This window comes from Teleopsis dalmanni, chromosome 1 (assembly GCF_002237135.1).
Source record: "Teleopsis dalmanni isolate 2A chromosome 1, ASM223713v2, whole genome shotgun sequence".
NCBI lineage: Eukaryota > Metazoa > Arthropoda > Insecta > Diptera > Diopsidae > Teleopsis > Teleopsis dalmanni.
In genome coordinates, this window is record NC_051846.1 from 184,224,728 (window position 1) to 184,240,732 (window position 16,005).

Here is a 16,005-nt window from a genome sequence, read left to right on the forward strand (position 1 = left end):
ATTTCTCAAATAATATTTTGAGAATAATAATATGATAATTATTTGTTTTCATGCAATAAATAAAGCCTCTGTAAAAGAAAAGTATTCAAATTTTACATTTAAAAGTTAATTAATAATTTAATTATTCTACAGCTGCTTTATGATTTTGTTCTAATATAAGACAGTAAGTCAATTTGTTAATGAAATTAACAAGACTCCAAGTTCGAACATACAAGTCAATTACGACTTTGGGTCAGTTGGCTAATGACTCTGAAATTCAAATTGTACTTGTACCCTGAGCAGGATACAAGTTCAACTATTGGTGCTTGTTGTCTCAAAAAATTAGTTACGAATAACTATAGATAAGAAATAATTCCAAGACCACTGATAATGGGTATTTGAGAATACTCGAAGCAACTGTGTGATTAGCCAAAAATTCAATTAATGTAAAATAAAATAAAAATTTTGTTGTTGCAATTCAACATTGTTCGAAACCTCTATATAAAATGTATTGTGAAATTATATCTTCCTAACAACTTGTTAATTAGAGTTTATTTTGTTTTTGCGTATCCTATAATTAAAATTAGACATTAGTGATGTGCTTAAGTATATCCATTCTTAAAAATTACACATAATGTGTTTAAATTAATTTCTAATGAGTTTGAAAATAATTTAAAATGACTTAATAATTTAATTTGGTTTTCGAAACAATTTTTTTATTTTAGAAACAATGTCACAGTCCATATTACGGTTTAATATACAGCCGGAAGTGCCTGCTGCATGTGCAAATATGACCGCTGAGTTTTTAAACTGTCCAATTCTCCACATTTACATTGACATCGTCGCACACATGTTGGCGCAATAAAGCATCATTTTACGTAACGGCAAAAAACTTTAGGATTAACACGCTGTTTTTGCAAATTTACACTTCCGATCAAGTACACATTCTCAATCACATTCGCACATGCTCACATACACATACATATTGAATTATGTACCAGTCCAACACCAGTCCAGTCTACATATATATATTCACATCGACATTTCCTTAGTCGCGTTTTATAATTACAGCCAACCAAACTGACCAGCTTACAACCATTTGTGCGATTTTCCCGACACATGCATAAATGCATGCATGCAACAACAAAACTTGTATCCGCTTCCGGTTTTAATACCATAAGGCAAATCCCGTCAACCAAACACTACGAAAATGTTGCACTGAAAAAGTGATGAAAAAACGTTTAAAAAAGAGGCACAATCACAAATGCCGCAAAAAATTATTACAGCTTATAAAAATTTAGTGCCCGCAACTTGCTGTGCTGGAAAGGTCGAGCTCAGGGCGGAGTAGTGAGTGCTCTTCAACATGTAAGCTATGGAAAGTTAACGACATTTGCTTCCGCACACAATTGCACATTCAGGGCTACCACTGGATTAACTTGTGCGATGACGGAAGATGACAATGAAATCGTAGCGGAAAATCAACGTCGATATTTAGAAAATTACAATGCAATCTATTTTTTACCAATTTTTATCATATTTGAGTGCAAGTGATAGAATGAAACGGATGGGTTTACAATCACGTGACCGAAAATATATTGTTCTTATCACTTTTAATCGGTAACCGGTACTAATTACACTACCGGTATAATAGAGTGCAACACAAGTATAAAGAGAATAACGAAGCTATTAAGTATAATGTTAAAAATAGAAAATATCCATACTTACTTACATTTCAATTAATGGAAAATTTAGCTTAGGTGGAATAGAAAATATAAATAAGGGGTATAGATCATTTGTGCGTTACAATCGACCCTAATTGAGCAGAATACTTAGTCTTTCGAGTGAAGGTTGAAATGTCGTACGTTGAAATTTTTTTGTGTTTAAGACAGGGCGAAGGTGCTTCAATTCAAGTATTCTACTTCTGGCCTAGATAAAAGTTATACTATATAGTTACAAATAATCTGGCTAGAATCTTATATGATTTCACACAAGGTCGACATTCTGTCTTCTGGTAAGAGAGAGTGTCGCTTCTTTTTTTTTATTTTATTTGCGGTAGGTGGAAAGCATCGAAAGTCACAGTGTAAGACTTTAACCCACTAAAACCATTTGTTACGAATGGATATATGGAAGATCACAACCACGTCCACTGGCTAAAACCTGATTTCAGGAGAGGTTTAATATTTAGCAAGGGAAATTCATCAAAGCCAGAAAAACATAATCGCAATTATTTAGTGACGAATGGAGTGTCGCTTCAATAGCCACTTCTTTCTGTTACTAAGCACTTTTCCATTAGAGACTTAATTGTGGACCCACTTATTGCACAAACGTAAAGGATTCTACATATAGCCCTCTCACACATTAGTAATGAAACCATTCATAAGGACCTAAGAATTAATAGAAGGAAAAATAAAAATTCACTAGTTATGGATACAACGGGCACCAATTAAAAGGGAAAACTACATAAACACCCTGTCAAACTAGTACTACACAGTTTCTTCAGACGTATTACCTAACGGTGGTTCCTGAAAGACCTCGTCCGTCCGAACTAATACTATACGAAAAAATAAAAAAGGGTGTAAGTTCAGTACTAGACTTAAGTTATTACAAGTGTTTTTTCCAAAATTCTTCAACTGATCGATCAAGTAATTAACCAGTATGTTCTATTGGAGATCAATTCTATAGTATCAATAGTATAAATGTTAGTACATTTTTAACGCACTCTGTTGATTTTAATCTATAAATTTAATTGATTTAAATGTAAAGAGTTCGCGTTGTTTCTAAATCAAATTTTAATTTTTCTTTTTTAAATTTAATTTTTTTATAAATCTCTAAATGATCTAAACATTAATTAAATATATTATTTTTGAGTATTTAATACTTCAAATGCAATGTTTCGTAAAGCGGTTTACCAACTCTAACTTCCACTTTTTCCTCTACCTCTTCAAAAACACCACACTTAAGCAAATATTCAGGCACTTCCAAATGTGGACGAAGTTTGTAAAAATCAACTAATAATTTGACTGTGCTTAAATGAGTAATCCCGGCGAACACAATCCTATACGAAAGTATGAGATCAGAGAAGCAAGTTTTAACTGGAATGTCCTTCTTATGTTGTACCCATGGCAATTCATTAAGTGGGCGCGACCTACCAAAAGCAACTTTAGGTATATTTGGTGGTACGTAGTTTTTACGATCCTCAAGATATTGCAGAAATTGCGTTTCCACTGCCAACTATAAAATAATTGTAAAGTAAACATTTTAAAATGTATCATTGAATTATAATTAATATAATACTTACCTCTGGCATATTCCACCTTTCTGCAACATTTTTAGCAATAGACTTGATTTCTTTGGGCTCAATATATATCGACTGTATGAAGAATCTCTCAGCTTCAATCGCGAACAATTGTTTTATTTTTTCAACGGTCATGATATCCCTCTGGCTGCCAATATTATTAAACCAGGCTATAAACTTTTCTGCTGCCTGTGAATAAGAAAAAAATCACAACAAATAAATCTACTTTTAAATAAAATTATTGTTTGCTTACAGCGTCCATCATTATTTCGGCCTGCACATCCAATGACAAATCCTCTAATTTAGTATCCAATTCATAAATTTTAGTGTTCCACTTAACGCGGTCTCTGCGCTCCTTTTTTAAGTACTGAGTCTCCCAGTTTATTTTTTTTTTCTTTTTTCGAAATAATTCAGGTTTTGGTGGAATATTGAGTCTAAACTTCTTCTCTTCAGCTTCCAACTTTAATATTTCAGAGCACGAGCTTTCCGCAAACACAGATGGTGCCCTTTTAGTTTTCTTATGTAATGGCCCTCTGTGAAGCTTATCTACGCATGGCTTTTGAATTAATTTGGAGATGTCCGCAAAGGCGTTTCTATCGAATTTGTCATATTCGTAGGGAATTATTTCAGCCACACGTTTGCGTAAGGATATTGGTATTGTCAAGGAATAGTCCAAATTCCTTATACGCTCCTCCTGGACTCTCTCATCCCTAAGCACTTCCAACTCATTTGCAAATTTAAGCATAAGATTTTCGCCTTTTTTCTTTTTCGAAGGTTCATTTTGAGTGGTTGTTAAAGACATTTTTATAAATTTATACAAATTGTTAGATATAGCAAAATAAACAATACAAGGATATTTATGAAATTAATATTTTTATTTGTAATTTTATTTTATTTTATTTTATTATTATTAAATGTCAATGAAAACTTAAAAAATGTAAACTTCAGAATGTTAATAAAGGGCGGCGATATAATGCCACAACTACAAGTTTATACATGCCCCAAACACTCAGGACTCTCAGGAAGATATGTTGATTTAAGGTCTATCATCAACTAAAACACAAATAAATGATATGATTTTTTTAGCCTAGTTAAAGCCTAGTGTGGGATAGAGATAAGCCCCCCAGCCATTATAGAGTAAAAGGGCGTAATAGCACTAACTCAAGAAGAAGAAGAATCAAGAATCAAGAAACACTTTCAGGAAAGTTGAAAATACATTGAAAGTAACACGAGGTCTATATGTCCTAATACATCCTATAATAAAAATGAGAAAAAATTAAAAATATCTATAAGAAATGCTGCTGCAGACGTTAGAATGTTATGCGGTTTATGCAATGCAATTTTTAGATAAGTTTGTGGCAGCAAAAACTTGTGCTGATAATTTTTTGCTGATATGCAGCAGTTCCTGGAGAAACATATTATCACTGGAATGTCCCTATAACCCTTTTCCTCAAATTTGACACACCACGACTTTTTTTCATTTCCCAACCTTAAAGAAGGAACGATTGGCAACAATAGGTAGATAAAAATAGGAGTAATAGGTACTGAGGAAGTAAGTCAACCTCATACCTAAAACAAGTTCCATGTGTTTCAACGGGCAAAAAAATATATAATAACCAGTAGCGTATACAGAGTGTACCTATCGTTATATCGAGTGTAAAATGTCCCAAAACATTTCAAAACCTTTGAAAACTCCAAAACTTTCGTACAACGAAATGTCTTTAGTGATGAGGTAATTTATTCTTGGTGAAAAGATCGACAAACAAAACTGCCACATCTGAGGCAGCGAAAACACACAAAAAACCGCTAAAAGGCTATTGCATCCACAAAAAGCTACTGCATGCATCACTATACTTTTTAGACAATGACGTATATTGTTGGACGCACTGTCAATTCCGTTCGCTACAGCCACTTGATGAACAAATTTTTTGGCATGCACTTAAAGTTATGGATGTGGAAGAAGTGTGATTTGAATAATATGGTGTCACACGAAAGCTCCTATTTTAACTTCATCGCAAGAAATTTCTCAGAATTGTACTTTCACATTCTGGTGATGTGGATTGGACACCAAGATTAAATGATTTTTCAACACTTGACTTTTTTGTGAGACTAGGAAAATCAACAAACTTTCGACATTTTGAAAGCAAACAAGTCAAGTTACGACCGAGGTATTGCCAGTTATGTACCAACAAGTCACCAAAAATCACCTCAACAGTTGTGCAATATATTCCGTCGATGACTTTTAAATATTTTTAGTTTTATTACCACATGATAGGAATCGAACAAAATATTGAAATAATATTTTGATCGAAATCTCAATTCCATATGGGTATTCCATAATGGGTGACGTAATATTAAAGTTTCATTTCAATTTATTTAATTAATTTAACTTTTTTTCATAATCTAATATAATCCATTATAGAAATAAATATAGCAACATATAGCAACCACGTGATATACATAAGAGCTTTCTTCATAATTTATTTCCATACTAATCAATCCATTGGTTTCATCTCATACTTGTCCTGAAGTTATTTACGAAAACTGACAGGCTTACCGAAACTGCGTTATCGAATTTCAGAATGGTTACAGGCTGCTCGGGGAAGTATACAGATCTGAGGTCAGTTATTGTCAATCCATTGGTTTCATCTCCTACCTGGCCTGAAATTATTTACGAAAACTGACAAGCCTACCAACACCGCGTTATCGAATCTCAGAATGGTTACAGGCTCCTCGGGAAGTTATGCAGTTCTGAGGTCAGGTATTGCTTAGTCTGATGAAGTGATAAACAATAATCCAGTCAAGGCGTAGAGAGAGGTTATGAAGAAACCTCGCTGTTAATAGAGAGTAAAAGTGCTCAATAATAATTAATAAAATTTATTGTAAGTAGTCAATATTTAAATATTTTAATTTTACGTTCATTTTGAACTAATCCATCATATAGGCATTCTGTTAATTATTTTCATTTGGAATTATGGCGTAATTCCGATTGTCATAGCGTTCCAATTTAACTAACTTTAGTAAAGACACAGCTATTTGAAATAACTTTTTCTACTATACAATATGATGATATAGCTTCTCCATACAGTGATGTTTGATATGTTTATGTATGTTTATATGTATATATACATAAACATACACATACATATAGCGTAATGAGGAAAATTGCTTAAATGGGCATAAAATCGGAATCGTGCTGAAGTACTATTCTATTATCGTTTTCGATTGGTAAATCTAGGGTAATGTTTTTAATCGAGATTCTCACATTTAATGCATTTTCAATGCAATTAATTAGTAAATCGAGTGTAGAACACTAGAGCGAAATGTATAACACTCGAGATTAATTTATAACATTATAGATATTTTGCTAGACCAGCAAGATTATCCTGAACTTAACAGCTGTTTTATAAGCTTTGACAGATAAACTGTGATTGGATTTGATATATGTATTTGTGAATTATATAAATGTCTACTAACAAGAATAAAAAAATGTTAGATTACTCTAAAAATGTTCGATTGATCAACAAAATTTGACAGATCGAGAGTAAATCTCCAAATTTATCAATCGAAAACGCAATTTGTTTTCATTTCTTCATTTATATAAGAAATTTGGAATGAGTTTTAGAAATATTTTATCATTATTATTGTTAGGGGATGTAGCACTGCGACCGTCGGGTCTATTGTGCCCCCTTCTGGGCTTAGACTAGGTCTTTAAGCCCTGTTGTGTCAACAAAAAGTAGTATAGAACCTACTTTACAGAGTTTTATTGCCCCTTTCGTAAGAATATACATTCCTAGAAGCTTATTTCGTATGTGCATTAGCGCAGTGCATTCTAACAGCACATGTGTAACCGACTTCTCATTCTCTTCACAGAATCTACAGTTTGCATCCGTAAGTATACCCAGTTTTGTGAACTGGTGATTTAATCTACAGTGTCCAATTAGAATTCCTGTGATGATTCAAAGTTTTTCTTTTGATTGGTTCATACAATCCTGGTATCTCTTGCTGTTATAGGTGCCAATAAGTGATTTGGATTGTTTTATTCCTGTTATATTATCCCAGTAATCCTTTTTATTCTGGTTCTCCTTTATTTTTATGAGAGAAAGGAGCGTACTATTTTCTAGTCCACAAAAAGCTTCCGGTCCCATGATCGGTGTGGCTGCTATTTTTCTGACTAGCTCGTCCGCGTATTCGTTTTCGCGTACGCCAGTATGTCCCGGTACCCAAAGAATCAACACCTAACTTGTTTCGCCAAGCAGATTTACCTTATATAGGCAGTCGAACAACTTTCTTGAAGTCACCTGATGCGAGTTTAGTGCATTGATCGCCGCATGACTGTCTGTCAGTATTGCATTATTTTGATTATCCTAGAATTTAAACCAAGAATAATAATCTCTAGTTTTTTAAGCCGCCATAATGGCATAAAATACGACCTACTTCTCTCATACAAAAATACCACTGTTGCATTACCATCGATGATAGGTATTATATACTCAAAAGCATATTTAAGAGATTTCTTACTAAGAAAACTTAACAAAATTACTATTATTAATTATTAGTTATTACTATTATTAGAAATCTATATTAGACGCCAAATAATACTTATCTGACCCTTACATGCTATTTATTTAACTTACATTTACGTTCCCACATAATACCTTAGTTTATCCATCATCTATAATTATCAAATCTCTGTTTTATTTGAACCCATAATTATAGTTGTACATCTTCATTATTTATTATCTATTTTCTGCCTTGCTCGTATGAGACAATATCTGGGAAACGACAAGAAATCCATCAATTAAAAGAAAAATAATTTTGTTATTAGTTTCTTTCTTGAACGTAGCAATGGCATACCTGTAAGCACATCTGGATATCTCGAGTGAATGGGATTATATTTGCGTATAAAATCTATGAATTTTTTAATATGTCTCTGAAATTCGTTATCGTAGATCGTGGCACTTTTTTCATTCATCTGAGATATAACTGAGTATCCATTAAAGTCGATTATACTTCATTTTAGGTTTATTTTGTTTTTTTTTTTTTTGATTAATGTAAGCGAGGCCCTAATGAAACTGCGACTCACTCACTCATACAATACAAAAGTTGTAAGCAATGAGCATGAGATAGTGTCATACATACATATATTTTAGTGCCTGTAAGTTTATGTAAATATATGTACATACCGACAAACAACTAAAATGCACAAAATACTCAGAATAACGAAATAAAAATTATTGCCTTTTTTGACATTTTCTAAGCGCGATAAACTTTGTTTGAAAGTATCTCAATTCTGTATTACTTTACGTTTGTGCTTGTGTTGGTGTATCTGTGTGAGGAATGCATTTCTGTTGTCTGACAAAATTTATGACCTTTGTCCGTCCGTCTGTCTCTCTATCTATTTGTGTACATTATTCGTTTGTTTATTTTCGAGTATATGACGGCGCGGTGGTTTCCTGTACCGCTTGCACTTTTCCAACTGCCATGCATTTATGGGTAAATGGGTAATGTAAATGAATCATTTTCTCATGTGTCCTTTCAAATTTTTCCATTTCTGTTTATTTTTTCCGCCTTTTTCGGGAATAGAATGCGTAACTGTAAATTTATTCTCCATAGATATGCGAGTCTTGAAATTTATTGCTTTTCTATAAGCATTTGTGGGCTGGGGCGAATATGTGCATCTGCGTGCAATTGAAAGCCCGCTGCCCGATTGCAATATGAAATTTTTTTTTAAATAATTGTTTTTTATTTTCTTTTAATTAGAGAGATTTTTAATAATAATTAATGGAACTCTTTTGCATTTAAGTAATTTCTGTTGTAAATTATCCAGCTATTAAAGTCTCAAAAACTCAAACCCAGTGAAACTGGAGGCAGTGGTCACCATGAAGATGAGGATACTAAACAATACTTTTTGCAGCATTGATTTTATTAATAAAATATTTTAGTCAATGCACATTACATATCTGACTCACTGCTGTCTTTTTATTTTTTGACTAATGTATATTTTTATTCAACTTCTATATTTATATTTAATTATATATAAAGATTTTTTCCTTATTCTAATTAATGCCAAAAGAATGGCTTATTGTATTTGGATGCCTTCGTTTTAACAAAATCATGTTTAAAATCTGATCCTCAGTGTATTGTCATTTGACAATACACTGAGGATCATGAAAATGATCATAAGGCCATGACGGTAACAAAGCTTCAGTTAGTAGATAACTGAAGATTTGGACACGAAAATAAAGTAATCATAAAACAGTTTCTCTAAACTAAAAAGCCACCATAAACCAATAATTTACCTCTTATTGCAAAATGATGTCGTTGAAGAGACTAGTAAAAATTGGGAATGAAAGCAAATTCTGCAACATCTAGCCTAATGTGACCGAAACTTGATAGAAGAAATCAAGTCAAAAGAAGTTATATATCGGCTTATATAACCGGTAATTGCTTTTTAAAATGCATACTTTCAGGATAGGAGTGGTATTTTAAGACTGTTACAGAAGTTGTGAAGACGGCGAAGAAGAAAGAATCTAACAACTCTTCTGTAGCTACCGAGCACTAGATAGAAGCAGTGAGTTTCTTAGGTAATTATGTTCTAAAATTAAACAGCTTATACATTATTAAGACTTTAAAATGGTATATAAGTAAAAACACTTACCACTCCTGATGAACTGTGGTATCACAATGAAACCTTATGTTTTAAGTAAGTTGGTGAACTAGATCGACTGCCACAGTAAACTAACCTAATTTACCTCTTCTTTTATTTATTCATAAATGTAAAATAAAATCAAGATAATATATTAATAGCAAATATATTAATAATATATATAGAATAACAACACAATTTAGCCTATAGAGTATTATATATATTACTTAATAGCTTCATGCATTAATGCAATAAATTCTCAATTAAATAAATAAATTTAAAGCAATGAATAAGGACCAAATAAAATTTCCATATCTTGTTCAAAAAGTTTTAGTTTACTGTCTGTCTCTTTCATACTCTCCGTTGAATAAAACGCACTTATGCCAGCGCTTGATCCAATCATCGAAACGTTTTTTGTACTTAGGTTTTTATATAGCCATCAGAGCCATCTTTGTTTTTTTTTTTATTATATGTTCTCGACTTCTAAAACACGTTCCCGGAGTGCTTTCTTCTGTAGTTCGTATAGCGTATAGTTTAAAAATGTAAGTTTACAGTTTACCTATGATTTGTTGTTGTTGTTGTTGTTGTTGTTGTTGTTGTTGTTGTTGTTGTTGTTGTTGTTGTTGTTGTTGTTGTTGTTGTGATTTGAGTTAGTGCTATTGCGCACTTTTACTCAATTGTGGCTGTGGGGCTTATCCCTGCCACACACTAAACTTTACCTATACTAGAAACATTATCATTTATTTATTTTCTAACTGATGACGTACCTTAAATCAGCTTATCTTCCTGAGAGTCCAGAAGTGGACTTGAGGATTGTTAGGGCGGGGTTAAGTAGCGTATCAACTTTAGTGAATAATTTTAGCGCTCTGCCCTTGATATATTTTTTCACTGAGTCGATTCTTAGATCTCTATGCATGTCTGTTGTTCTAATATACCAAGGAATCTTAATAAGTCTTCTTAAAGCCAGATTTTGTGCTATCTGTAATTGCTTTATAGCAGTATTTGAGGCTTTACTGTAAGTTGCACATCCGTACAGTAGTGCTGGCCTAATTATTTGAGTAAATAATAACTTTCTATTTTTGAGGTTGAAGCGATTATTATTAAACAGCGACTTAAGGAAATGTAGAATTTTAGAGCAACTATTCGGAAGGACCTTTCTTGCAGGAAGCTACCGATGATATTAATCAGCCAGCTTGGGACCCCAAAATGGGCCATTTTGATTATAAGGCCATCATCCCAGACCTTGTCAAAGGACTTAGCTATGTCGAATATTATCATCCCGGTTGATTCCCGGGATAATAGAGCGGTTTGTATCAGCTGCGATGTTCTAGTTGTAGTTCCGTGGAGAAATCATCCCTAAACCCGAATTGTTCGTTCGGAAGGATATTTAGGGCGTTCACCACTAAGAGCAGCCTGATGGGACGCCAGTTCTGAGAAAATAAGGGATTCTTGTCCGGTATAGGAAACACTACAACCGAGGCCATCTTCCAAGCCTTTGGGAACTTGCCTAGCCTAAACATGCAGTTGATGATGTTAACGATGCATTGGATTGCTGATCTTAAGACTGATATGATACAGTTAATCTCATCGCTAGAGCACGGTGAGATGCTTTCATCAGGGACCTGGTTCCTAAGATTTTTTTTATAGCTAGATACAATAACCTTTTTTTTTTTGATTAACAAATTGACAAGAAATAAATTTCTTTAAAACTTTGCTAACTATATTTTTTCAGTTTTACATTGTATAGCAATCCTTCTTCAGTAAGAAATAAAATTAATAGTTAAAAGTAAAATTATTTATTCACTATAGAGCCAACCTGTCACTGTTAATTTCGGAAGTACTCGAGTTGGCTTTTAAATTATTTGAACATTTAGTGAATTATACGATAATATTACCCAATAATCACAGATATATATATTCAAATAACACTAATTGTTTAAATTTTCAATTAATACAAAATTGTTTATTTTTATTACTTTTTTTTTTGGCTTATAATAACATTTATAGAGAGTTTTAATACATTGTCATTTCAGCTGATATTATTGTAAATAAAAATCTAGAAATATACATATCCATTATGTTGATAAAATTTGTTTTATATTTTATGAATAAAAAGAAAAATAACAAATAAAAATATATATATATAGTTTATATGTATAGACATAGAAAACACCATTCGTCAATGTTTCTTTAATGTAGAAGTACGTAGAAACTAAACTCTTGCTTTAAAGTTTTCAATCAATATTTTCGTTATAATTTGGGCTCAATGACAGTTTTAGGCAGTGTGAATTTGCTTGACATTCCCAAACTTGGTCTACTTAATTTTTTGAATATCTCAAAAACTATAACGGGAAGAAATTTGGAGTCCAGAAAGTTTCGCAATGATCCACCCATTACAACACCCTAGGTGGGGTGTTTTCATGAAAAAATTTTTATTTTTAAAAGCAATTTGTCTTTTTTCCTATTACATTAATTTCTTCATTAGTTTGTTATTTATAGATAACTAAATGAAGTTTTCACAGAATTGAATTCTTCCACTTTAAGCATATAATTTTTTTTTGCAATGACCAAAAACTCATCATTTTAAGGAAATTTTTGTACGCTATAATATAATTATTAATTATAATCAAGGAAATCTACTATTTTAATAATTAGTAAAGTTAAATAAATGAAAATGTATTCAAAACCAGTAAATTTTTAATTCACTTTTTTAACTTCAATTTACCATACAATACCCAAAATACATATCCAACATTTTCCTTAATATTTTTTTTAAACTAAAATTGTTTGTTTTGGCATTTTTATGCTTATTTTAGCTCAAAAGAAATCTTTAAAAAGTTAAGCATAAATGTTCTTAAATGAACATTATTTATATAAACAATATAACCAGTAATAAATTAAATTAATTAAATAATTAATTATTAACCTCCAAAGGTTTAGAATTCATTAAATTGTTTATATTTCAAATTTAAAAGAAATCAGCCAATTCGTACCCTTCCATAACACCGTTACTGTTTAAAGTAACTCAGATCACTTTTTAATCAGAATACTGTCTCCTAGTAGAGTACAACCATTGAAAATTATATTATTTTGAACAGTTAAATTTGCTTAATCTGCAATCTTCTGAAGTTAGTATAAGAAGGCTTTTGAATACTCGATTTACAGTCTTCTGGAGTTTGTATAAGAAGTATTTTGAATACTTCATCTGCAGTCTTCTGAGGTTTATATAAGAAGTATTTTGAATACTTGATCTGCAGTATTCTGAAGTATCTCACCAATGCTAACCCACAGCGGCATATAATATTACCGGTAAGAAAATAACATTCTTCATTAACATATTGTTCGTACGCCTGATTTTATAAACGTCTATTATTAACTAGAGAGTGCAACATTGTTATTAACAAATTTGCTGTCTCACACATAGCCCATACGCAATTTGAACGTTTAGTTTAAATAAATTACTATTCTGTAAATATAAATAATTTTTTTTTTAATTTAAAATACATTTTACTACATCAATCGTATAATAATGAAAATACACACAAAATATTAAACTAAATTTACAATCATTTTCATTATACTAAAACATTTATAAAATATAATTAATCGCATGTGTACATATATATATAATAAAATTGAATTTAAAACACTTAAGGGATAAAAAAAAATTTTTTAATAAATTATTTATAAGTATTTATTTAAATAAAAAACACGCATGCATATGCAAGAAATACGTACTTCATGCCAATGTGGTAAGAGGAGGATTTAACTAAATATGCATAAAGGAATTAAAATGCCAAAGATACTTAATACCTGCAAAGCATTGAGTAAATATGTGCTTCCTGAATACTGACAAGTAATTTGTCTACACTGGAGCAAATCCATTCAGCATTATATACTTCACTCATAATTATACATACGCAGACAAACTCACGTGCTCAGTTTAAATATGCATGCAAAATAAACTTAAATATCCTTAATCCCTATATTAAGCACGAAAGCAATAAGGTCTCGGTTCACTTCCACATAAGAGCAATGCCCTAGAGTGAAGCAGCAGTTTAAAATTACTCATTTTAATTGCAAAACTGCATTGATTGTAAACAAAATTTCATAATTTTGAAGTTTAGCATCTAAAGCTAACACAGAATTAAATATTATATTGTTTTTCATGCAAATATATTAACAGATACATTATTAGATCAGAAATTTCTTTAATGAAGCGATTGCAGTCAATCAATTTCTGTATCAGCTTAAAATGAGCGCTAAAACATCTCAAAAACTTTAATTTATAATTAAAACATTAACACCAAGGGATTAACACTGAAGACCTATACGTATAATTATGGAAAAGGAATCTGTGAAAAGGAATGCTTAATATAAAACAAAAAAACTTTAAAAGTTCCCTTAAACTGATCCATCCAAATTTCTGCAATCGTAATCACATTAACATACATAGCAAGCAGATGAAAACAGAATTTTTGCACACAAAAATAGATTAAAAATAAATCATTTTAAAATATTTAAAAAAATATAAAACAAATAAAAAAATATTGAAGGTGTCAACCCACTAATACAAATATTTAAACATATAATGAGACACAAAAGTAAAAACATTTGTCCTTAAGAAAAGTCATGCCAAGTGAAGTCAAAAACATCGAGTTTAGTTTTCTTACTGTGTGATTGCAAAACCCAATCAACTTTAACTATATGTAAATAGTCAGAACTACTTTTAAAAACCTTCTTTAACCAATCCTTAAAGTCAGCTTTATTGAAACTAACCTCATCTATAAATATATACTCAATACCAGCCGTCTCAGTTTGTGCGTTTATGTTTTCTACAATTCCTCCATGTAATTGAAATTTATATTTCGCAATCTGCGAACTTAACTCATTGCTATAGAAATACGCTTTATGATTACGAAAGTAATATGGTGATTTCTTTTTATACAATTCATTTTCCAACTCTTCTACAGCCTCATCAGTTAATTCGAAAGAGTTCAACTGTAAGCAAAGAGATGTAAAAATTATTGTGAAATATGAAGTTATTGTACATAGATTTTTTTTTTCGCTTACCTCTTCTAAGGATATCTCATCGAAAAGTTCCTTTAACTCATTCGGGCCAACAAATTCAGTATATGAATCACCATATTTATCAAACATGGTTTTAAACTGTTCTCTCACTTCATCAGTTGCACATATCATATCTTTTGGCCTGAATGTCATTTCTTGTGCTTTAGTAGTTCTTAAAAGCCACAGTATGGAGACTATATTATAACGATTGGTTTTTATCATTTTGTCTATGCGATGTGTTATGTCGCCAGCGACACATATGCACCTTGAATCGGTTGGTATAGGATTTTCAACGATTTCGCCTCCATTTTCTGTGATAATGTATTTCAATTGATGTACTGTTTGGCCTTCCTTCAATGATCCACTTAATACGCAAAAACTGAAGTTACCAAATAATTCAGAACTCTGTTCAATCTTAAACAAAATAAATAAATAAAATTACTTTAATTTATAAAGATATTAAGTGATTCTTTCTATATAAACAAATAGAATTGTGATCTCACTTCAGAGTTAATAATATATAATATATTAATCTGTTGCTAAGCTTTATATACTTAAAAAAAGATTTTTGGTTGAATCGTTAATTGTAATTCTGGTAAATTATTTATAAAAAAAATAAAATATTTGTGTTATTCGATTCAAACTTATTTTAGATTTTAATCGTCACAAAACTGGTAGCAAACTTATATATTTAATATATTTAATGATACATTTATTATAACATTGCTGAGATATTGACTTTGTGCAGTATGTAATTAGAAAAACTCTATATTATATTATGGAAGAAGAGTTAGACTCTGGTCTGATAAAGATTTTTACTAAAATAATGTATTAACTAACAGTTTATAGACATGCTACAATTAATATGTACTTTACACTCTTTAAACAGCTCCGTACTATATATTTCTCATATTGTCATTCAATATATGGAATAGATTGAGTACATTACCCAAAGTGAAAGCAAGCTGACGACGAAACATAGAGATAACAATATTGTAAAACTACATTGAAG

At 31.2% G+C, this 16,005-nt stretch overlaps 3 protein-coding genes across 3 annotated transcripts in view; 1 reads left to right on the forward strand and 2 right to left on the reverse strand.

Annotated features, from left to right (window-relative positions):
* Window positions 1-844, forward strand: part of LOC119666877 (mitotic spindle assembly checkpoint protein MAD1-like) — a 54,126-nt gene extending 53,282 nt beyond the window's left edge. The window contains exon 5 of the mRNA XM_038076154.1: window positions 705-844. Coding sequence (XP_037932082.1) covers window positions 705-844 — 140 coding nt within the window. The remainder of the gene's footprint in view (window positions 1-704) is intronic.
* Window positions 845-2,816: 1,972 nt separating this feature from the next.
* LOC119671974 lies at window positions 2,817-4,120 on the reverse strand. The gene is made up of 3 exons (XM_038082905.1): window positions 3,528-4,120; window positions 3,278-3,463; window positions 2,817-3,210 (listed from the first exon to the last, which is right to left on the reverse strand). Exons 1-3 carry the CDS (start codon window positions 4,074-4,076, stop codon window positions 2,851-2,853), a joined length of 1,095 nt encoding a protein of 364 aa, XP_037938833.1. The 5' UTR covers window positions 4,077-4,120; the 3' UTR covers window positions 2,817-2,850.
* A 10,365-nt stretch (window positions 4,121-14,485) lies between these two features.
* Window positions 14,486-16,005, reverse strand: part of LOC119666878 (DNA ligase 4-like) — a 7,127-nt gene continuing 5,607 nt past the window's right edge. The window contains exons 2-3 of the mRNA XM_038076156.1: window positions 14,997-15,407; window positions 14,486-14,924 (exon numbers count right to left, since the gene is read on the reverse strand). Of these exons, the coding sequence (XP_037932084.1) occupies window positions 14,544-14,924; window positions 14,997-15,407 (792 nt within the window). The 3' untranslated portion in view covers window positions 14,486-14,543. The remainder of the gene's footprint in view (window positions 14,925-14,996; window positions 15,408-16,005) is intronic.

Coding starts and splice junctions, on each gene's coding strand:
- LOC119671974 (XM_038082905.1), bottom strand. CDS start 4,076: ATGTCTTTAACAACCACTCAAAATGAACCTTCGAAAAAGAAAAAAGGC. Junction 3,464..3,527: donor CCGAAATAATGATGGACGCT/GTAAGCAAACAA, acceptor TCTTATTCACAG/GCAGCAGAAAAGTTTATAGC. Junction 3,211..3,277: donor AAAGGTGGAATATGCCAGAG/GTAAGTATTATA, acceptor ATTATTTTATAG/TTGGCAGTGGAAACGCAATT.